We start from the raw sequence: 26,263 nt of genomic DNA on the forward strand, positions 1-26,263 counted from the left end.
AAAAATGCTGAAGTTGCAGGATGCAGTGCATACGTTTGAGTCTTGATTATACACATTCATGGATACACACAAATATATTCAACATAGATAATCACATGCATGTATTTTAAGGCTTACACACAAGAAGGTTCTAAAATAATGTATCTATATCAAAAAACAATTCATATCAAATCTGAATAATAAATGCAGATTCGGAAATTTATATCTTAATGATTTAACATGAAAGTGGCTCTGATACCACTTGTTGGAATAATTTTATAACATGGAAGATACTAAATATGACAAGAATACTATCATCATATAATTATATCAGTCATGTCAAATCATGAAGAATAAATAGAAAAGCGGAAGCGTACTTGAAGGATCCATGAAATCTTCTTGAAAGAAATGAACTTCTTGATGGATTAGTGATCTTCCAATGTAGACTACCCTTACTCTTTAGTTCCTTTTCTAATGGGATGAAAAGAATAGAAATTAATTTGTTGTGTCTACAATTGGGGATCATAACCCCTATTTATAAGACATGCATTCCCTTTCATGAAGGGTGATGTCCTTTTGAATTTTCTTATTTCTTATTTTTGCCCATCATAAAAATAGAAATTAAGATATATGGTATCTACACAATAATGTTCATGATAGTTATGTCTATAGCCATAACTTTACTTAAGTAGACCACTTTAATTTTGGCTAATAAAAAATAATGACACAAACACATTTAAATATTACATTTGTGACCCAAAATTTCTTACAAATCCTGCTTGAGTAGGCAGTTGCGAAATGGCTATATCATAGGAGTTTTTTACCGCTTGTGCCAATGTTTTCGTGTTTGGAGTAATGGGACCAGGGGATCTGTTTCTCCCAAAAATTTCCAAGGGATTAGTGGTTATGGCAACATCATTCTCACTATTGGGCAATATTCCAACAATCTTGGACACAAAAAAGCTTCCAACAATCTTGGACACCAAAAAGCTTCCAACAATCTTAGACACAATCCCTAGCAGACCTTCTCTCTCATGTTAATTCATATACTTAGTAAATTGGCATATTATTTTGAGTGACCTGCACTTTCCCTATATCCAACATACAACCCAAACATTGTGCACTTGATACACCATTTATGCATTTAAGTTCCTTGCAAGTGACTGATTTTTTTATGGCCCAAGTTGATGAAAGCTAAAATAATGACAAATGCATGTGTTTGTCAGTGGTTATTGCACCTTAAATTCATGACATATTTCATTTTCATGCATATAGGATACAATGTTTCATTTCATTATCTAGGCTGAGGCTGAGACAATGAGAAACCTCAATTATTAGTTGAGGATAAAAAAAATATTAGTCTCTTACATCTTAATCATGAGTTTTAAATGGCATACAACTTATAGGTTCTGTTAACAGATATCTACTTGAATTGGTTCACTTCAAAAGCAAAAGAAGCAAAGCATATTTTGACTTGTTTATTCATGAAATAGTATAATTGGTTGATAGAAAACATCAATAGAACATCACTAGACTATAATAAACACAATTACATCAAACAAATAGAAACACATCATAAACATCATGGTATCTTATTTTTAGCATCAGGGATGTACTATCTAGCGGAGGGACCAAATTCGGTAGTCAAATTCAAGGTGACCAACTCAGACGATTTATCAGTGTCACAGTCGGTTCTTTTTCGAGCTAACTCTACAGTAAAACAACCCTTTAGCTCAGTCACTACTTCGCTCATGTTTGGCCTTTTCGAAGAATTGGATAGACAAGCCATTGCTATTTCAACAGCTTTCCAGACAGAGTTAGTGTCAAAATCTCCTTCTAGTTTTGAGTCAACAATGTTTTCGATATCCCCATTCGAAATCATGGGGATAACCCACTGACTTATGTGAATCTTATAATCATCACGCATTTTTATAATTGCAGGTTGACCTGTGATTATCACCAAAATAACAACTCCGAAGCTGTAAACATCACTTTTCTCTGTCAGTCTGTTTGACATGGCATAACTGCATGGCAGATCATCCAGTTAAATTCATTTCTCATTAGAATTTTATTTGGATTTGGATCAACATGAACAAATAAGATTATCTCTGCAACATATAGAATGTTGTTCCAATGGAAATGGTAGTAAACCATGTAATTAAGGCACTTACTCAGGATCCATGTAACCATGAGTTCCAGCAACAACAGTGGACAAATGCGTCTCCCCATCGGTAGAAAAGCTTTTGGATAGGCCAAAATCAGCCACTTTTGCTTGCAAGTTTTCATTTAACAAAATATTTGTACATTTCACATCTCTATGGATTATAGGTGGCTTACAACCATTATGCAGATATTCCAATCCTGTCATCCGATTTTGACCATGAATAAATCGACCCAACGAATCAAATATGGAAGGAGAAATTTGCATATCTAGTTGTCTCACTAACCTTGTGCTGCATCTATGGCTATTCTCAGTCTATCTTCCCATGTCAACAACTTTGCCTTGATATTTTTTCCTGTATAATCAAATCTGAGTATTTCCAAAAGCACTTAGTATAAGTTGATTGAATCTTATTGAAAAGTTTATGAACATACCTGAAAGATGTTCATCAAGGTTCCCATTTGCCATATATTCATAGATGAGTCCTATATTGCCCTCTTCGTTACAATATCCGACAAGAGAAGTCAGATTTCTGTGATGAACTATCATTAGAAGCTTAACCTGAAATTCAAGGCCACTTTTATGTCATGGTAAATATTATTTTTGGTTGAGATCAATAACTGCTGTGCAAAAAATGACCACTTACCTCAGCCAGAAATTGTTGATATCCTCGTACCGATGATTGGGAAAGCATCTTAACAGCTACTTCAATGCCATCAATAAAGCCATGGTAAACTGGTCCAAATCCACCTCTACCGAGAATTCTATCAAAATTGTTGGTGATCTTAACAAGATCCTCATATGAGTATTCTCTTTGCTTGGGTTTTAATTGTGATCCATTTAGAATGTTGGCCTCCGCATGATTTTTCACAACTGCTAATTTCACTTGTTTACAAATTACAATGAAATAAGGATGTGTGCGATTAACCAAAATCGAAGGGTCGTAAATGGTGTTAGCACCTACCTCGTGATTTTCTCTTTATGATAGTTACTGATGCAATTACTAAGAGGACTAAAACCCCTGCAACTGATACTACTACTGGAATAACTATATTCGTTTTCTTTTTCTTCGTGATCTGATTATCTGTCTGTTGGTTCGCTTGGTTGCATGAAGTAGATGCACACAGATTCGGATTTTCCCCCACGCTAGCATTGTTCAGATGAAAATAATGTCAAATTAAGAATGAAACAAGATAAAAGTGATATCAATAGCTTTGGTTGGAACTTCTTGTTTTCGAGTTTCTTAGAAAATGTTTCGGCAAAGAAAAGAAGTAATAATGAAACTTGCAGCATTTCTAAAATGAATTATAGTTCCATGCTGCATGCATATATCAGAAACATATTAACAGTCAAAACAATATATAATTGTATAATAGAGAAGGCTACATAACATTCATAAGTAATAAGCATACCTCAATGATAGTGAACCTTTCTTTGATCTATCAACAAGCCCAGTGGGAACTGAACCATTAAGCTTGTTATTCCCCAAGTTTCTGCCAAAAACCGAAAACAAAATAACACATTTTTCTCTTTTATAACCAAGAAAAAACCTTCTTGCACTAATTAGGGATTAACTCACAAGACTTTCAGTGATTGCATTTGTGTCAGAAAATTTGGTATTGCCCCGCTTAAGCTATTGTTTGATAAATCCCTGAAAGCAGCAATCACACATGCACTATTACAATTATGAATTTTCAAGAACACGAAAAGGAAATACTAACTAAATAGTTCCATTATTTACTCACAAGTACTGCAACATAGTGAGATTGGAGATGTAAGATGGTATCTGCCCGGTCATTCCAATCGAAGACAAATCTCTGGTAACATTTACAAATATATTCTTAGTTCATGGTTAGAGTTACTGAATTTATGAACATTTTATGTTTTGGAATATTAAACTTACAAGTATGTGATTCTTGGGGGTTTTTCACCATCAAAACTACAATTTAGACCCTCCCACATGAATGCGATAGGGGCGCATGGATCTCCTTGCCAATTTCTATCCACTCCATATGTTTTCTTGATGTTTGTGATTGCATCAACTAGTATTTTTAGATCCAAAAAAGAGCACATATGAATCTCAAGCCAATTTATAGAAAGTTTAAATTCACAAAAGGTCCTAACAACCATATGTTACTTTAGATAAAGAGCATACCATCATCTTGTTCAGTTTCTGGTTGTGAGAGATCTTTTACTATATAAATCTCAATGGCATTCATGATAGGTGGTAGGGTTGAAGTTTCTGTCTTAAAAAGTGAAAATTGATATCTTGTGACTCCAGACAAAGTTAATGGACTAAATATAGTCGTTGTCATTTGGTATGAAGGTACCATAGGTCCATACCAATGCTCACCATTTAGGGTGATATTGAATGATCTAGTTTCATTTGGTTTCAACTTTTGAACCTCATTGAAGTGCATGTAGACTTTATATTGTGTATTTATATTATCTGGATCCAATATAGTTCAAAGGGAGCACTAGAATTTATTGGTGTAGCAGCAGTGCTCATCACAATCGCTGGTGGTTCATATGTATTCTGAGTCAAATCGTTATTGCTAAGTGAAGTGCTTACTTGTGTCCATAGTTTAAAGCCAAAGGGCATCCATATACGGTCGTAAACATCATCACTATACCTATAATGAAATTTGCAAATAATGTAAGCCGTGCATGAAGTTGCAAATAGCAAAGTTGTCATAAGGTTGTTAGAAATAGATGTTCAATAAAATTTAGAACAGTGACCCCAATGCACGAGGCTCTCACCTAGTGAGACATAGGAAGGTAGATGTACATAGCCTTACCCAACAAGTAGAGAGAGTCTGTTTCCATGATTTGAACTCGTGACGGGAAAGAGAAGGCTTTTGGAGTCATCTCACTAATGTATTTCATGACTTCCAAGTCTTCCCCTCCCCTCCAAAATTAAACTCATAAACAGACTCTAAGGGTGTGTTTGCGAGTTAAGTTTTGGACAGGGAGGAAGGGAAATAGAAGGTTTCAGAGTTATCTCACAAATGTATTTCGTTGCTCTCACGTCTTTTCTTCCTTCCCCTCCAAAAACCAACTCGCAAACAGACCCTAAGCAGCAACCTTACTGTTGTGCCAAGGACTCATGAAACTTTTGCACAATAATGTCAATGAGCTAATATGAGTCACTCACCTATATGTTGAGCCAGATGTGGAACCTAAATCATATCTTCTGTAGAGATCCAAAGATCCTGATTCAGTGCCATAAGTATTATTTTCCAAAGCCCTCAATTCTATAGATGAAATGAATGGTGTCCCTCGGCCTGTGTTAACCAAACAAATATGTATAAAATCTAGTGGTGGAGAGTGAATGATCTCAGTCACTAAGCTAAGTGATGCATTTGGGAATTTCACTGTGTCCCATGGATTAGCACCAATATGAAGATCAAATATTGGTACCTCATTTAGACCATCATAGTTTCCATAATAGAAATCGGCTCTGATCAAATATTTAGTACCACTTGTCACATTTATTCTGTAACAGTTTCTTACTCCATTTGGAAAACTCCTTACATGCCATAGTTGCTGTTGAAGATTACTTCTTTCTGAAGGTAATAAACTCACACTTACACCACTGCTTATGAATTTATCATCTGATATGTAATTTATGCCTATTGTAGGCTCAGTGTAGGTAGCACTTTTAGGGAGCCCACAATCTATGCTGATGAATCCTGACACATGGAAACAAAGAAAAGTTAAGGTATACAAACATATTCATTACATCATTCCCTCGTTTAGCCTACATACCATGGACCGGGTTTGTTACAACCCACTTGGTATCACACTACAATTATGGTGTGATGCGGTTGCGGTAGTTACCGCAACCACAATATTGTGACCTCATCACGTAACGCGGTGCACAACTTGAATGATTGCATATAATTACGGCTTTTGAATACATAATTAAGTAACTCATGAAACTTTTCAAAGTTTTACAACCAAACCTGATTGATCTTGAGCTTGAATCAGAACCACAATAGTAAGAACCGAAAGCAGTACAAGAAGATAATTTAATAACATTTTGATCATTGTTTGATGTCTTGCTATTTTACTTAAGGTGGCAAAGATGTAGTGCCATATTAGGATTTATAGTTAGAATGTTTCATTATGTAACTTACTCTATGATGTTGTCAACTTTTCGGTTGGTATTTTTTTTTTTTTTTATCTTAAAAGCATATTTTATTCAATGTGATGTCAATCCCCAACTTGTGTACATTGGTCTTGCATGTATTTATTCAGCATATCCAATAACCAGCGTCATAATGCATGCTCTTTGTGGATAATATTGTCTTAGTGGAAGACTCCAGAGAAGTTAAGTGAGAAACAAGAAATGTAGAGACAAATTTTAGAAATATATGGATTTCGATAAGTTGAAGTAAGAGGGAGTATATGAAGTATAAGTTTAACAAGAGGTGAAAAACTCTATTAGAGAGGGTAAAGATTGAGGATCATATCATAAGTCACTAGATTTAGGTATTTTAGGTCAATCATTCAAGACGATGGAGAAATTGACGGAGATGTAAACCATAAGATTCAAGCGGGTTGAATGAAATGATGGAGTACATAAGGTGTCACTTCTGATAAAAAGGTATCAGTCATGCTTAAGGAGAAGTTTTATCGCACAACTATAAGACCTGCAATGTTATGAGACTGAATATTGGATGATAAAACGTCAACAAGATAATAAACTTCATGTAACATTGATGAGAATGTGGTGTTAGATTAGTGAACACACTAGATAATATAGGTTAGAAATTAATGCATTAGGGAAAAAATATGATAGAATCGCGCCTTAGGTGAATTGGACATGCATGGAGGAAACATGTAAACCTTCGTAAGAAGAATAGATCAAATGAAAGTCTGTAATTTCTAGAGGAAGGAAGGCCAACAAAAATCATAGGGAAAATTTTAATTAAGAAAGGCTTAGAGATCATTATGACATTATTCGATCCATTTGATCAAGACCACTTGGATGAAAGATCAGTTGTTAATAAATGTGAAGTTAATATCCTTCTTATTTTACTTGCCATTTTGCTTCAACAACTTTTTAACTATGTAACTTTAGCGTGAATGTAAAGACAAATTACGTCAATTTTTTTTAGACAAATTGAAAATAAGATGGGTGACATGTTATAGTTTGCCGCACAAGCTAGGTTGAAAATAATCAAGGATCAAAATAAAAAAAAAATGAGATAAACAAACTTCGTAATCAACAAAAGATTATTTAGAGGGTTATGTCAACGAACTACTAAGCCACCTTATAGTCAAAAACCATTTGAGGGAAGGTACTAGGAAGTGTATATCTATTAATAAAATTTAAAGATATATTTATGACCAAATAAAAGTACTATATATATTTAATTACTTGTACAAAATATATAAAAAATGAACAAACACATAAAAAGTATATTTATATATATAAATATGTGTAATGAATATTTTAGAAATTAAAAATAGCTTAAATAAATTTTTGTCTTTATAAACACTTGAAGTATTAACCAGTGTTGTCAAAACCGGTTCGTGTCAGCCAGTTCAACCAAAAAATCGATAAACCAGTTCCCAGTATGATAAAACAATTATATTGATTATGCAATCATACTTGTCAAAACTAGCTAAAATTGGTCATACAATATTGGTTCTCAATTAAATCGTACTGGTCATATCATTCATTTTTCATTTAAAATTATTTTTCTAATGAAATAAAAGTAATTATTTTCTTCTTTATTTTATTGATTTTTCAACATTAATATTGGTATAATATACATGTATACCTAATTTTACAGGTATGCGGTTTAATTACTGAACTACCGGTTGAGCTATTATACCATCATACTAGTACCCTGACCGATTTGATAACTGAGACGATATTAAATAGTGGTATTAACGACAAATTGTTAAGGAAGTCATATCAACATAGACTGAAATAAAAATATTCTATTTTAGAGACATTATAACCAAAATTCTCTATTTAAGTATGTAACATGTTTTCCTAATATTTGTAGAAAATCATTTTAAAAATAAACTTAAATATGTGTTTTTATCCTTATAAATGTCGGTGGTTTTTAATTTCGTCCCTACATTTTATTTTCATTTTGGTCCATAATTTTGTTTTGTTTTGATAATGAACGCTCACATTAAGTTTGGAAGAAAGCCATGTTACATCTGAAGTCGTCTATCCACAGCAGTGATAACATGTAGATGATGTTTGTGAATCTAAGTAGTGGTTGACACCTCGGATTGATGGGGACCAATTGCTCCTTGAGGTGATTTTAGGTGATCTCGATGAAGATGAAGGGTGAAAGAGTTGATGTATGTAATGGTTTGTGCTAAACCATAAAAGCAATATTAGGAAACAGTCAAATTGATTTTCAGATATTTGAAGGGAACTATAAGTCTCAGTATCATCTTTGGCAGTCAATAGAGTAAACCTTTAGTTATTGGTTATGCTGATTCGGACTATGCAGGAGACTTGGATGAGAAAAGGTCCACAGCGGGGTTTGTCTTTGTTATTACCATAGCTTGCAACAATTATAAATGACACGAAATAATACTGATTGGATGAGTCACGACCATGTCGCTCTCTTTAAGACGTTCCGTGACACTATCCAAAATGTGCAAACACACTATCAACCATGCTGTTCCCAAGATAAAACAGTCCAGACCTCTATTATCGAATTCTTACTATACTGTAAGAACCAATCTCAAATATACCCACCACAATATGCTTACCAATGCCAATTCTCGAAATACCCATAATATGGCTACCAGTGTCAATTCTTTTCCACAATACTGACTACCAATGACAGATCTTGAAATGCTTACAATATGACTACATGTGCCAATTCTTTTCGCCCAATACTGCTACCAGTGTCAGTTCTCGAAATTCCCATAATTTGGCTACTTGTGCCAATTCTTTTCCCACAATACTAACTACCAATTTCAGTTCTCGAAATGCCCACAATATGGCTACTCGTGCCAATTCTTTTTCCCAATACTGACTATCAGTGTCAGTTCTTGAAATTTCCACAATTTGGCTACTTCTGCCAATTATTTTCCCTCAATGCTGACTATCAGTGTCGGTTCTCGAAATTCCCACAATATGGCTGCATGTGCCAATTGTTAGTGCCACAGAAAGAAAGGGGAAGAAGTTTTCCGGAAATGCATCAACGGAAAATATGAGAAAGAAAGAAAAAGTTGAATAAAAGCGCATTCAACTTGGGGCAAGAAAATATGAAGGGGGATGCTTCTATTTATAAGATGAGATTTTTTCCAAGTTCCTTATCTCTCCAATGTGGGACTTGAGAGTTGTTGTTTTTAAATTCTTCTATATGGGACTTAGAAGTTTTTTAGATTTTACACCTAAAAGTTCTTACTAATGGCTTTCAACAAATCAAGTTCCAACAATCCCCCAGTTGAAATTAAAAAACGATTTTCGATAATTTTTGTGGTCTCAATAAGATTGTGCATAAACAAAGGTGTCATGCGACTTGAACCTTTGCATAGTGAATAAGATCCAGATTTTACTAGAGTGACTCGTAGTCTTGAACTCTATCTCCAACATCAACCATACACAACCTTTTCAAAGGTGTATTCTGTAAAGCTCATGCTTAAAGGTCATGCATGTTTATCCTAGTATAGTGAACGCTCTAGAAATTTATGCCCCAAAATTTCATAGGAAGTGACCCTCACTTCCACATTCACATATGTGAGTCTATCAAGAGTACTTCTGTAGCCTGGGTACTCCATTCCAATTGGAGTATAGATCTCATTAAGAGTTTAAACGCATCCTTACATATGATGTTGGAAGCATGCTTCTCATAATTTTATAGCATGTTCATTCTCATATCACTTCACAACTTGTTATTACCCATTGAACTTATTTCTTGGGATCTTCAGTCAGTTAGGTCGGGTTACCATCATGAGTGATCCTCGTTCTAAGGGCAATAGTCTCATACTCTTAGAAGTATTATGGATTTTCTCTCTAGCTAGTCCTTTTGTCAAAGGATATGCTAAGTTATTCTCAATGCATACATGTTCCACTCTAATAGCTCCTATAGAGAGTAACTTTATATTGATATCTTGTTTACGATGAATTTTTCGTTTCTTATTGTTATAAAAGTGGTTCTCAATTTTTGAAATAGTCGCGGTACTATCACAATGAATCAGCACAAGTGGTATCAGTTTTTTCCATAGGAAAATCTCTACAAGCAAACTTCTCAGCCAACTTGCTTCTTCACTAGCTGTTGCTAGTGCTATCATCTCAACTTTCATAGTGGATTGAGCTAAATAATATGTTTCTTATTAGGCTTTAGATAGTACATCTCATCATTTATGACTTCTTGCTATAAATCAGCATCAAAAGAAGTCAAAACTTCTTGGAAAGTTGATGAATTCTCTTCCAATATATAGACAATATGATCAGGTCTATACTCTTTAGCAATTTTTGCTTTCTTACTACTTTTAGGTTCTATTTTAAACCTTTCATTTTTTTTGTCATTATCTCTAATCACGGGTAAGTGACTAGTTCATATGCCCCCATTATTCCTCAATTTAAAAAGTAATTTATTTTCATTGAAGTCAACATCATTAGACTCAATGATCATTTTTGTGTTAAGGTCATAAAATATGTACACCTTATTGTTTACATCATACCCAACGAATACACATTAATAGGCTCTGTAAGTTTAACTCTCTAAGGGCATACCATTAGAAATGAGTTCATGAACAATTCTACGTATCTCATTAGACTGAGACTCTAGTGATTTATCATCAGTCATATAATACTTGAGGTAACAACTAACAACATACTTTTTAGTCTTAGCTTCCTCGATACCATATTTCTTTTCAAGTGCATATCAAATTAATTTGGCAGACTTGTATGGACTGTAGTAATCATATAGATCATCTAACAACTCATTCAGAATGAAATTCTTACACAAGTAATTATTTTCATTCCAGAGATCTATATTAATAGTTAGTTTATTCTTTTTCACTTTTTCAGCTTTTTCTGACAATACTGAGATATCAGTTTTCATAACGTGGGCAACTTTTCTCATAGTGAGAAAAAATTTCATCTTATGTTGCCACTCTTTGAAATTTGTCTAATCAAACCGAAATGGTTTGTTCGGGTCAAACTTGTTTGGTAATATTATCTACGAATGTCATTGTAATAAAACGTCTTAAAATTGTTACTTTTGGCCGAAAGGATAACAATAGCTTACCACAAACTCTTATTCTCTAATACATAGTGGTAGTCTCTCAACATTTCTGGAGACGTATGTACAATTGGCCGAATCTCGTTACTGAATTCTTTGTGCTATTTTCTTATCTCTATTCTCTTTTACTATTTGGTTGTTCGCTTATCAAAAATCATTTTAAAAATAAAATTAAATATGTTTTTTATCCTTATAAATGTGGGTTATTTTTTAATTTCGTCCCTACGTTTTATTTTCATTTGGTCCATAATTGTTTTTCTGTTTTGATAATGAACGCTCACATTAAGTTTGGAAGAAAGCCACGTTATAAGTGATGGGGACGCATTGCTCCTTGAGGTGTTTTAGGTGATCTCGATGATGGATGAAAGAGTTGATTTTGACTTAGAGAAGAAGTTGTGGATGATGCAAAGGAATGTGATGGACACTTGGAATATTGATAATATCTTGAAGAACAAGACACATACAAAGAAGACAATAATCAACCATTTTTTTTTTCAAAATATAATTTTACTTTTAAAACTTCTAAATTGTGCTTTTTTCTAATTTTACTTCCTATAGTCACCTATTGTTTTGGATCCGAACATTGACATTGCAATTTGCAACCAAAATAAAAAAGAGAGTTAGGAACTTCACACATAAAATATTGTCAAAATGAATCTCAAAACTGAAATTTACCTAGATTTAAAAATATTTAAACCTTATATATATATTCAGAACCTACCCTAGATGCTAACCTCACTAGATTGAATTATGAATGATTCTTAGCATTAGAGTCAAAGTAAATGGGGTTGCAAAAATGTGAGTGCATCTCTCTTTGTATTGGTCCTGTTGAATAAAAACCTAAGGACTTAAAATTTATATTAGAACAGGTCACGTTCCAATTTCTTACTAAATAAAAATTAAACCTTTCATTATTTTTGGTTTAGTGGTTAAGCAAATTAAATTTTAAGTATTGTCTAAAGGAGTTTCAAAACTTTTAAAAACAATTTTTTTTATTTGATTTAAAAACATTTAAACCTTATATATACTAGCATGTTTTCCTATTGTTTGTAATATGTATTCTACATATTATAAATGTCAAATATAGTAAGTTATGTTAGATATTATAATTTTCAGTTAAATATATTCAAGTTAATTGTTCAATCTTATTCTTTAAAAATTAAACATTTAAATAATTGAATCATTATTATTGTTTTTGTAGATGAAGTATATAGTTAGGACTTAATCATTACATTATACAATTCACAGTGTGTGAATGTTAGATCATGTCCTGTATTTTCTACAACAATTACACATCAATCAGTAAAGCCTATCTATAATATGTACCCAACAAAAAAGTCAAAAATAAAAGGAAATAACTCCTATCTTTTTAAAGGAAATAAATTATGGTCAACGTGATAGAATATCATTATTGTATCAAGACTACGTAATAGGCTATCATCAGTCCTTAAAATAGTGGTTAGTAAAATTTCTATTATGTGGTGTTGATTCCTATTTGATTTCTAAAAAAATGGCAAGTTATTTGAAAGATGGTAAAATTATACTTTAGATGAGTTGGACATGTATGGAGGAAACCTGTAAACCTTCGTAAGGAGAGTAAATCAAATGAAAGCTAGTAAATTCTTAGAGGAATGAAGACCAACAAAAATCATAGAGGAAATGTTGATTAAAAAAGACTTAGAGATTATTATGAGATCCTTCGATCCATTTGACCAATTCCACTAGGATAAATGATCCGTTGATATTAAATGTGAAGTTAATACTCTTCTTATTTTACTTGCCATTTTGCTTCAACAACTTTTCAACTATGTAAATTTAGCGTAAATGTAAAGACAAATTAGGTCATTTATTTTTTTTAAGACAAATTGAAAATAAGGTGGGTGACATGTTATAGTTTACCACACAAGAGCTAGGTGTTGAAAGGGTTAAGAGCAAGGCATGGTTATTATTTTGTATTAGAGAGTGATGACTTGCTTTATTTACTCCTTTTAGGATTCCAATTAATCATACCATAATCATTGCATTCGAGGAGGTGAGTTTTCTCTTCTGCAAATGGTGAAACAAAGAACATGATCAATCCATATTTCTTGTGAGAAAAATAAACATATTGAGAAAAACTTTAACATACATCATTTGAGAAAAATGAAGTTATTGTTATAGAAGGCAAAAAAAAAATTATCCTACAAAAATATATATGATGAAAAAATTATTTCTATCAACAAAGAAAAATGAAATAATATAAAAGTAAAATCATACTTGTGAGTTGGTTTGAGAGTTGGAAATGGTAGATTTGTTGAACCAAAATTGAAAAAGTGAGAAATACTATAAATTATATATATCAGCAAAGAGAAAAATTAGTAGAGTATAAAAATCATACATGTGAGTGAGTTTGAGAATCGAAGATGGTAAATTTGTTGAACAAAATTTGAAAAACTGAAAAATAGCGTGCAGTTTGATTAGAGAAAATGTAAAAAATGGAGAAGTTTTGAGTAAAAGTTGTAAAAAAAGGATAATATATAAGCTAATATGATATTTTGGGATACTTATTTTATTGACAATAATAACCTCTTTTTACATACCTATTACAAATGAAGAGTGTCTATTTTACTAATTCCAACACTCCTTCAAATTGACAAAAATAATCTAAAACATGAGAAATAATATAAAATATATATATCAACAAAGAAAAAATTAAAAGACTATAAAATCATACCACCGAGTGGGTTTGAGAGTTGAAGATGATAGATTTGACGAATAAAATTTGAATAAGTAAGAAACAATGTGTAGTTTGATTATAGAGAATGTGAAGAAGCGGAGAATGTTTGATTAAAAGTGGTAAAACAAAGGATAATAGATTTATATGATAATTTGAGAATCTTATTTTATATTATAATAAAAACCTCTTTTTACACATCTATCATAAATGAAGAGTGTTTATTTTAGTACTTCCAACAACCCTTCAAATTTACAAAAATAATATTTTATTTGTACACTTATCACATAATAACAACAAACACAAAATAAAAATAAAGATATTATTCTTCTACATCCATATAGTAATTGAAACCCCTAATCATTGTATTCGAGGAAGTGGGTTTTATCCTCTACAAATGCTGAAACAAAGAACATGATAAATCCATATTTCCTGTGACAAAAATAAACACATCGGGAAAAAATTAACATACATCATGTGAGAAAAATGAAGTTATTGTAATAGAAAGCAAAAAAACAATTATCATGCAAAAGTTATATGATGAAGAAATTATATATATAAACAAAGAAAAATTTAAAGAGTTTAAAAATAAAATCATACATGTGAGTTGGTTTGAGAGTTGAAGATGATAGATTTGTTGAACAAAATTTGGTAAAGTGAGAAATAGTATAATTTATATCTATCAACAAAAAATAAAATAAAAGAGTATACAATCATACATGTGAGTGAGTTTGATAGTTAAAGATGGTAGATTTGTTGTACAAAATTTGAAACAATGAGAAATAGTATGTAGTTTTATTAGAGAGAATGTGAAGAAATGGAGAATGTTTGAGTAAAAGTAGTAAAACCAACGATAATAGACTTATATTATATTTTGGAATTCTTATTTTATTTGACAATAATAACCTTTTTTGAATACTTATCACAAATAAAGAGTGTCTATTTTTATAATTCGAGCACCCTTTCAAATTGACAAAATTATCCTAAAAGTGAGAAATAGTATAAATCATATCTATCAACAAAGAAAAAATTAAAAGACTATAAAATCATACATGTGAGTGAGTTTGAGAGTGGAATATGGTAGATTCGTGGAATTCAATTTGAAAAAATGATAAATAGTGTGTAGTTTGATTAGAGAGAATGTCAAAAAGTGGAGAATATTTGTGTAAAAGTAGTAAAAAGGATAATAGGCTTATATAATATTTTGAGATTCCTATTTTATTTGATAATAATAACCCTTTTTGCATATCTATCACAAATGAAGAGAGTCTATTTTAGTAATTCCAACACTCCTTCAAATTGACAAAAATAACTTAAAAAGTGAGAAATAATATAAATTATACATATCAACAAAGAAAAAATTAAAGGAGTATAAAATCATACATGTGAGTGGAATTGAGCGTTGAATATTGTAGAATTGAAGTAGAAAATTTGAAAAAGTGAGAAATAGTATGTAGTTTGATTAGAGAGAATGTGAAGAAGTGTAGAATGTTTCTATAGAAGTAGTAAAACCAAGGATAATAGGCTTATATGGTAATTTGAGATTCTTATTTTATTTGATAATAATAATCTCTTTTTACATACCTATCACAAATGAAGAATGTCTATTTTAGTACTTCCAACAACCCTTCAAATTTACAAAAACAACATTTTCTTTGTAAACTTATCACATAATAATGACAAACACAAAATAAAAATAAAAACATTATTCTTTTACACCTAGATAGTATTTGCAACCACTAATCAATGTATTCGAGGAAGTAAGATTTCTCCTCTACAAATGCTAAAACAAAGAACATGACAAATTCGTATTTCCTTTGACAAAAATAAACATATCGGGAAAAATTTAACATATATCATGTGAGAAAAAGTGAATTTATTGTTATAGAAGGCAAAAACAAATATCATGCAAAATTTATAAGATGAAGAAATTATATGTATCAACAAATAAAATACTAAAAGAGTATTAAAATAGAATCATACATGTGAGTTTGTATAAGATAACTTGACTCTTAAGCAAGTCAAGGAAAATATCTAGAAATTCAAAAAAGATAACAGCCCTCCTAACTAACTTAACTAACTACTCTAAAAACCTCTTTTTACATACCTATCACAAATAAAGAGCATATATTTTAGTAATTTCAGCATCCCTTTAAACTGACAAAAATAACCTACACAATGAGAAATAGTATAAATCATATAAAAGTATATAAAATTATACCTGTGAGTGGGTTTGATAGTTGAAGATGGTAGATTTGTTGAATAAAATTTGGAAAAGTGAGAAATAGTGTGCAGTTTGATTATAAAGAATGTCAAAACGTGGAGAATGTTTGAGTAAAAGTAGTAAACAAAAGGATAATAGACTTATATGATATTTTGGGATTCCTATTTTATTTGACAATAATAACCTCTTTTTGTATACCTTTCACAATTGAAGAGTGTCTTCAAATTGACAAAAATAACCTAAAAAGTGAGAAATAGTATAACTTATATACATCAACAAAGAAAAAAATTAAAAGAGTATGAAATCATAAATATAATTGGGTTCGAGCGTTGAATATGGTAGATTTGAAGAATAAAATTTGAAAAAGTGTGAAACAGTATATAATTTGATTAGAGAGAATGTCAAAAAGTGGAGAATGTTTGTGTAAAATTAGTAAAACAAAGGATAATAGACTTATATGATATTTTGATATTTTTATTTTATTGGATAATAATAACCTATTTTTTGCATATCTATCACAAATGAAGGGTTTATTTTTACACTTAACACATAATAATGACAAACACAAAATAAAAATAATCATTGTTCTTCTACACCCTGATAGAAAACTTCTAATCATTTTATTCGAGGAAGTGAATTTTCTCTTCTACAAATGTTGACAAAGTATATGATCAATCCATAGTTCCTGTGAGAAAATTAAACGTATCGGGAAAAAAATTTAACATACATCATTTGAGAAAAATGAAATTATTATTATAGAAGGCATAAAATAATTATCATGCAAAAATTTATATGATGAAGAAATGATATCTATCAACAAAGAACAAATTGAAAGAATATAAAAATAAAATCATACTTGTGAATTGGTTTGAGAGTTGAAGATGATAGATTTGTTGAACAAATTTTGAAAAAGTGAGAAATAATATAAATTATATCTATCAACAAAGAAAAAATTAAAAGAGTATAAAATTATATGTGTGAGTCAGTTTGAGAGTTTTATAGGGTAGATTTGTTGAACCATATTTGAAAACATAGGAAATAGTGTGTAGCTTGATTAGAGAGAATGTGAAGAAGTGTAGAATGCTTGAGTAAAAGTAATAAAACAAAAGATAACAGGCTTATATGATATTATGGAATTCTTATTTTAATTAACAATAATAACTTTTTTTTGCATACCTATCACAAATGAAGATTGTCTATTTTAGATTCCAGCAGTTCTTCAAATTGACAAAAATAACCTAAAAAGAAAGAAATAGTATAAATTATATCTATCAACAAAGAAAAAATTAAAGGAGTATAAAATTATACTTATGAATGTTTTTTAGAGTTGAAGATGGTAGATTTGTTGAATAAAATTTGAAAAAGTGGAACTAATATGTAGTTTGATTATAGAGAATGTGAAGAAGTAAAGAATATTTGAGTAAAAGTAGTAAAACATAGGATAATAAGCTTATACAATATTTTGGGATCCCTATTTTATTTGGCAATAATAACATATTTTTCCGTATATATAATTGTAATATGTTTGCCATGGTAAAATAAAATTTGTGGTTCATGATATGAGATACCAAGTTGAATGTTACTTTCTATGATTACTGTATTTCATGGATAATATTATATTGGATAAGCTTTAAAGTATACTTTTATGTATGAGTTCACTATCCATCCCTAAAAAACTCGTCACATTTGTATTATTTCCCTGTTGATCAATAAAGTTTTTATGATCTTATATGTATATTTTTATTTCAATCATATGGTTGGCCAGGTTCACAACTATACTCCACCTCCAGAAATTAATAATAGCATCAAGGTGAGCTCAATACTAGAATAATAATTTAATTGTTCACTATGCCAGATATCGTAATTAACAATGATCATCTAATAATGTTATTTTGAACAACACTGATAAATATGAGGCGGAAGAATATCAACAGCGCACATTAAAGCAAACGCTATCGATATGGGTAGATGCATACAACTTTAATCATACACTCACTACGCCAGAGTTGCAGTTCAACAACACGTATTTTAGATGTATAACAACGCTTTGTGCACTTTCTGTTGACCGCAGTAGTATATTTCATACATAAACAACACATTTTATAGGCATTATTAACAACGTTTATTTTTGTGTTTTGTATTGCATATATATAATAGTGCATTAGTGGAAAAGCATTGTTGTATTATTCATAAATATTCTCAAACATCACATTAATACAACAACACAACATACACATAGTGTTGTTGTATTAAGCATGTACAACATTACAGTCTATAAAAATGTTGTTGTATTAATCCTTTACCATAGCGCATGTCAGGGCTTCCCTTAGAATTCGTTATTGATTTATAGAAATTAATAGATGCATATACATTTATTAGCATCACAGACATTCTCAACAATACAAACACATTAATATAGGCCATAAATTTATTTTATTAACATCAATACAATACAAACTATAAATAATGAATATCATGCCAATTATTTTTTGACACAGTGCATATTTACCAAAAAAAATATACAAATTACAAACAATCAAAGTTAAACTATGATAATACAAAGACTACTTGCATCTACTTTTTCCTTTTCTTTGATTGTTTTTTGCTTGTAAGATCATCCTTGTTTGGAGGAACATATTGATTCACTCAAAGCCCTTCATCGTGATCAATATCTTCATATTATTGGTCATCAATATTATTGACGATTATTTTGTTACTTAAAGAACAATGGACCATTTCATATCAGTTGGATCACTAACATAGAATACTTGTTAAGCCTATGATGCTAAAATAAATGGCTCATATTAATATCCTAACCTATTAAGATCCACCTGCATGAACCTTAACTCATCAACTCGGAAGCCATTGTTGTTATCAATCCACACACAATAAAAACCGGCATCTGAAACATTGTGTAATCCAATTCCTATATTCATTCAATCACCCCAAAGTATGACATGATGTCATACATTGGGTTTATATCTTTTGCACTTGGCATGTGTAAAGTTTGAGCAACAAGAGTCACACCACTATTTTGCATTTTAATTTGATCATCTTGTTTTTTCGTATAAAAAGTGAACTCATTAATTAGGTAACTAGCGTAGGATAAGACATGAATATTTGGACCATTGACTAATCATTTCAATCTTTCGGAAACTGAATGTGCATTTATACTCAACTTCTCATCAATGTGATTTTTTAGCCACTTTATGAAACACTGATTATGCTCTTTGGAAATCCAATTTTCATTCTTACTTGGGTAAGACTTCCTTAGCATCTCCATGTGTCTTTCAACATACGGCTCAACCTCGTCGACATTATGTAAAAACATATAAGTACGCTTGCTTCAATTCGGTTCTTGTTATAGTCAATATTTCATTCCCGGTAATTCCTTCACCAAATGTTTTTTTTTTTTGCATACCGAGGCTTTGGAATGCCCATGAAGTCACCATCGGTAAGGTATCCAGTATAAAAATCAAGAGCTTCTTCAACAACATATCACTCGACAATACAATCCTCTAGTCTTGATCGGTTCTTCATATATCCTTTTAATGTCTTCATATAACGCTCAAATGGGTACTTCCATCCCATATAGGAAGGGTTGTATTGTTGTGTCTCTCAAACAAGATGAATGCTTAGATGAACTATTATGTCAAAAAAAGAAGGTGGTAAATACATTTCAAACTCACACAAAGTCAAAATAATTTGTCTTTGCAATGCATGTAATTTCTCAAGGTCAATCACTATGCTACAAATTGCCTTGAAGAAGAAGCATAATTTAGTTATGGTTCCTCAAACGTTTTTAGGTAGAATTGACCGTATTCCAATAGGCAAGAAATGTTGCATAAATACATGATAATCATGAGACTTCGGACCTTTTAACTTCAGGTCTTTCCTTGATACGAGGTTCTGAATATTGGAAGAGTACCCATTTGGAACTTTAAGACCATGAAGAAATTTACAAAATTTCATTTTATCCTTCCTTAACAAAATATAAGATATTGGAGATAGAAATGTACGCTTTCCCTTTATTATCGGCTCCAATTCTATTCTTATTCTCATACTAACCAAGTCCAACCTTGCATTCAAGTCATCTTTAGTCTTACGAGGGACATTGAGTAAGGTACCAAGGAGACTTTCAAACACATTTTTTTTCAATATGCATAACATTGAGGAAATGTCTTACATATAATGAACTCCAATATGGCAATTCAAAGAATATTGACCTTTTCTTTCACCCATTTGTGACAATTTCTTTTTCAAAAGGTTTACCAGAGTTTTTATTCAAACCCTTTATTTTTTGAAATAATTGGTCACCCATCAACGACAAAGGAGCACGACCTTCTTCAGTGTTCCCATCAAATGTTTTTCTCCATCGTTGATAGTGATGATCTGAATGCAAAAATCTACAATGACCAAGGAAGACATTCTTATTATAGTATTCCAACCTCATTGAATGAGTATCGTCTTCACATATAGGACATGCAAAATGTCCTTTTGTACTATATTCGAACAGATTACCATAGGCAGAAAAATCATTGATTGTGCCAAACAGCAAAGCCCTTAAGTTGAATTTTTCTTCCTTATACACATCATATACATTTATACATGTCTCCCACATTTGTTTCAAGTCATCAATTAATGAAGCCAAATATGTGTCTATGTCATTTCATGGTTGTTTAGGTCCATAAATTAATTATTGATAACATCACATATTTGCGCTTCAGGCATAGAGAATGAGGTAGGTTGTATATCACCAACATCACTGACCATATATTGTGGGAGAAACTTTGAACACTATGTGGGTTAATTCCATCCATTGACAATGTAAGGCGTAGATTTCTTGATTCTTGACCAAAACTAGGATAGTCATGATCAATTTTTCTCCATTAAGGAGAATCTGCAAGATGCCGAAGCTTGCCATCTTTAATCCTTTCTTCATCATGACATGTCAACTTCCTTGCATCTTTCGCATTGCTAAACATACGCTTGAATCTTGCTTTGATGAGAAAATACTATAGAACCTTTTTGGGAATTAAGTCTTCCTTCTTATATCGTGATGCGTTACATTTAGGACAAAACTTTAATGAAGCATACTCATTAAAAAATAAGATGTCATCATTTTCACAAGCATGTATCCTAGTGTAATCCATGCCAATGGAGTATAACATTTGTTTTGAATCATAGGTTTGAGAAGGGAGCACATTACCACCTGACAACAAATCCTTCAGAAGTGCAAGCAAGTCAGTGAAACTCTTATCAATCCATCCATTAATATATTTCAACTTATACAACCTTGACACTGCTACCAATCTTGTGAATTTAGTACAACCATCTTATGATGGTTTCTAAGCATCATTTATCAACTTCTGAAATATCTCAGGACAATCCTGAAGATCCTCTTCCATAACGTTTGCCATTTCCTCAAAATGATCATCTTCATATGCATTTGTGTAGTTGTCTTTCGTATGCATATCGTCATCACAGTCTATATGTCTCTCTTCTCACCATGTCTTGTCCAACATGTGTAACTTTGATCAATATCGTGATACACTAAATAAAATTTTAACTCATTTGGAGTAATTCAGTTTGAGTAACAAGATCTTAAGCAATGACATGCAATTCTATTAGGGTTTTCAGCATTATCAATTGCAAACCTAACAAATGATTTCACTCTTTCCACATACTCCTTCATCAATCGATTGACACTCATCCATTTTCGATCCATTTTCTATTAACAAAAATATAATGAGCATAAATCCCTAAAGCTTGGAGTTAAGCTCACCAAGCATAGAAAATACATTATTAAGTAATTAAAAATGGGGGCACCCTAACTCATAATGTAATAAAGTGAAAGAGGTTGGAAACCCCAACTCAATACAAGTTAAATGAGTAAAATCACTTGCACTCATTTATAAGAAAATTATTTATAACTCAATACAAGCTAAATATAATGTAATTAAAAAGACAAATAATTATAAGTAAAACTCACTTTCAATTTGGTGTTGAATAGGTGAATGATGATTTTGAGGTTAAATGAGTGAAGGATTTTCGAATCAATGTTGAATAAGTGAATGATTTTCGAGGTCAATTTTGACAGTAAATGAGTTTCACTGCTGAGTAAATGATCTTCAACATCGCATAATGAAGATGGCACTCTCAATTATACCTAACTAACAATGCCTCCTACAAACAGCATTGTGTGGAAGAACTCCCCATTCAAATATAATGAAGGTAAGTGTTCCACAGCGCAACCTGAAGGAAACACTATAGAATATATGTTAATTCTTTTAATAATTAATTTTTTTAATGGAATTCAAATTAATAATAACATTATGATATTCAATTAATGACAATTAGTTAAATATATAGAACAATTAATAATGACAATAAATAACATTCAAATAATATAAGAAATGGGAACCCGTTAATCAATTAAGAAATTGGATAATTGATTACATGGACTTAAAACACATATACATTATATTGCATGAATATACATGCATATACATACATTGCATGCAAACACATATACGTACATTGCATGAAAACTTAAAACACATACCACCTGACCACGACCTTACTGCATAAACACAAAAACACATATACAAATTGCATGAAAGCATGCACATTGCATGAATACACAAAAATACATATACATTGTATGAAAACACATATACATTACATGCAAACACATATACATTGCATGAAAAAACATATACATTGCATGAAAACACAAAAACGTATGCTAAAAATAAACTTATTATTGCTTCATTCCAAATACGCTCATTCACGGCATTCAACATAATATCAGTCCATTTGCTGATGTCATAGACATATTTTGCCTAACCACGACCCCAATGTAGCTTACTACTATGTTCCCACCCTTCAAGTTTAATGATTGGTCTTTTTAGTTTCATTGAACTTTTATCTTCACTTCCTTACTTCTTGCTCGAATGACATTCTTCATGAAAGTCATTCCACATAGAGTTCGTTTTTTAAGAACGATTTGCTTGTCTTGTGGAGTCGGTGTAGCTTCGGCACTACTGCAAGAACCATGAACACTACTTTGGGAAGCCACTGATGAATGTTTTTGAGGTTTCTAAGAGTATGAGGGTATATGAGAGTATGAGGATTTCTGAGAATATGAGGTTTCTTTTAAATTAAATTTGAGAGCATGAGGGAATTGATTCATCTTTTAGATATTTAAAATATAGAAACAATTCAACAGCGCTATCTACAGAAAGCAGTATTGATAGGACATCTTCAGCAGTGCATATTAAAGGTTGTGTTATTGTTTTGACCTCTTCAACAACGTGCCTCTTAAGGGTTGTGATGTTGTAGTGAATCCAGTTGTTGACTACTCATTTTCATGAACACATCAACAACGCTTCCTGAAGTATGCATTGTTGAATAGAATTCATTCAAGTCAATGCATAACTTAATTTCCAAATTAACAGCGTATTCCTAATTATACGTTTTTAATGGATTTATATTAACAGTGTTTTCGTGAATTTGCGTTGTTAAATATAAATATTATATTATGGGTCAAAATATAACATAAAAATAAGTTAATTAACATGAAGTTGTCATGAAGTAAATGAACATATTATTGTGTTTATCAATATGGAACTACAAAAATATTAAACATTAAGTTGTGTTAATTTGTTATTTTATTTATTAATTTTTTTTAATTTGTTTATTATGTTTATTAATATGGAACTGCGAAAATATTAAACATTAACAATCATTCAAATAAATAACAAAAATAGAAATTAACATCCAAAATAATTGTTCATTCTTTATTCAATGTGTCAAGATACATTAATTGTTGCATGACATGACAATGAACTAAATGATTTGGTAGATGACAATGAACTCAATGATTTGGTAGATGACAATGAACTAAATGATTTGGTAGATAACAATGAACTACATGATTTAGTATATGACAATGAACTACATGATTTAGTAGATAACAATGAACTACATGATTTAGTAAATGACAATGAACTAAATAATTTGAAGATTAAATTTTCATCTCACACAAATCAAAAGATGTTAAAGACCTCATTTACAAGATTATGATAAAGAACTAAATGATTTGGTATATGACAATCAACTAAATGATTTGTAGATTAAATCTTTATCTCACGCAAATCTTGTATAACTGTCAATTTCCTTTTGAAATCAGGGTCCTTTTGCCAAATTAAAAGATGTTAATTGACATGATTCTAATATAGGGTTTCCAACAGTACAACTTTAGCAATTTTAACACTTTGAGTTGTTGAGATCTATTGTCTCGCTTTTTTCTATTTCTTTTAACAAAACTTCCATTTTTCTTTTTGCCTTGTATTGCTTTGTGTTTTCTTCCTCTTATCTTCACCTCCTTGGATGCCATGACTAATTATAAAAGGAGACAATGAGGAGACAAAAAATATACAAAGCAGAAAATAAATAACCTATAGAAACACATACGCTTACTGATGAAATAGAACATATAGTGAACCACAACATTTTATATTCAAATTGAAAGAGAATTGTTATCACCGTCCTTGGCAGATGTGCAATTAATTAATTTTTTATAGAAACGAAAAGACGCATAACCACTCAACCATTATTTTTTCACATATTTAAAATGTCGTATACAAGCAACAGCGCATATTTAAGAAAGCGATGTTACTATGTCATATTCAACAACGCTTATTTAACGTTGCGCTCTGAAATAGATGTACATTAATAGTGTTTCCTATAACATACGTTGTTAAACATAACTCATTCAAGCAGCACTAACGTCACTGATGCTCAACAGCGTTGTTTCAAGAACATCATTTGTATCCTCTTTATCAAAACTTTTATTGTGAACTATTATGTTGAATTTGGTTGTGTGAGTTCTTTATGGTAAATAATTATGTTGTCTTTTAGTTTTGTTGTAAAAGTCATTTTATTTATTATGTTTTCGTCATTGAAGTTAAATCTAATTAAATACACAATTAAGAAATGAAAAGTGAAATCTAAATGGTTTAATGTCTTCTCATTTGATTTGACACACAATTTTGTTATTGTGCTTAAAAGGATATTAGGCAAAATAGGAAAAATATTATAATACTTAATTTATAACATTATTATAACATTATTGTGATTTCTAAATAATTATATTATAGACATCACTCTATTTTTTATTTAAAGTTCATAACACAATATTTATTATATATTTTTTATTATAAGTTATTTTGTAAGACAATTTTTACGTAAGGCTTAATACCAAACCAAATGTCCCAAAAAAATTAAAAAATAAGGAAACGAGGGTAGCTTGAACCTGCGCAGATATGGCCCCAGCCTGGTTTTAATTTAGTTCATCCGGTCCGGGCTAAAAGTTCGGAATCAATAAAAAATACCTAAAATAATACCCCAAGTCCTATAAAATTTCGGTCTTTGGCAGATCGGTCCGACCAGGCCGGCCGATTTTGTCACATTTACTTCCAATATTATAATGAAATAAAAAATACCTCTTAACTTATCATTGAATATGGAACCTCTTTAAGGGTATTTGTATGAGATAACTTGACTCTTAAGTAAGTCAAGGAAAATATCTCGAAATTCATAAAAGATAACAACCCTCCTAACCAACTTAACTAACTACTCTAAACAATAATACAAAGAAGGTTCTATCACAATGATTGGCCTTATGCATCTGTCTCAATCACTATACATGGCATTGGTTTATCTTCCTTCGTCACGGTGTTTGGCCTTGGCTTAGTAGACCTGGTGCATATGTTCAAAAAATATCCATGAAAGGAAGCTGGTGAACTTCAATAAATTCATTTTTTAAATAAACTAGAATGTGAAACAAGCTTCCATATTAACAAAGTTATTCTGCTGAGTGACTTGTGTATTCGATCATACTAGGAAAGATGCAAGGGTTGATGTTGTAAACTATATAAAAAAGA

The 26,263-nt window shown here is 31.1% G+C and overlaps 1 protein-coding gene across 1 annotated transcript; it reads right to left on the reverse strand.

Annotated features, from left to right (window-relative positions):
• Positions 1-1,420: 1,420 nt before the first annotated feature.
• On the reverse strand, positions 1,421-24,745 carry LOC109337069 (probable LRR receptor-like serine/threonine-protein kinase At1g05700). Its single transcript, XM_019573944.1, is given in 16 exon segments — positions 1,421-2,003; positions 2,151-2,340; positions 2,427-2,495; positions 2,575-2,701; positions 2,787-3,016; positions 3,105-3,286; positions 3,553-3,633; positions 3,720-3,791; positions 3,886-3,957; positions 4,044-4,182; positions 4,296-4,595; positions 4,598-4,773; positions 5,295-5,832; positions 6,106-6,200; positions 10,995-11,001; positions 24,735-24,745. Coding segments are annotated over 14 exon segments (2,670 nt in total). The 5' UTR covers positions 6,191-6,200; positions 10,995-11,001; positions 24,735-24,745; the 3' UTR covers positions 1,421-1,594.
• Between the last annotated feature and the right edge of the window lie 1,518 nt (positions 24,746-26,263).

Source organism: Lupinus angustifolius, unplaced genomic scaffold (assembly GCF_001865875.1).
Source record: "Lupinus angustifolius cultivar Tanjil unplaced genomic scaffold, LupAngTanjil_v1.0 Scaffold_1_971, whole genome shotgun sequence".
Classification (NCBI taxonomy): Eukaryota; Viridiplantae; Streptophyta; class Magnoliopsida; order Fabales; family Fabaceae; genus Lupinus; species Lupinus angustifolius.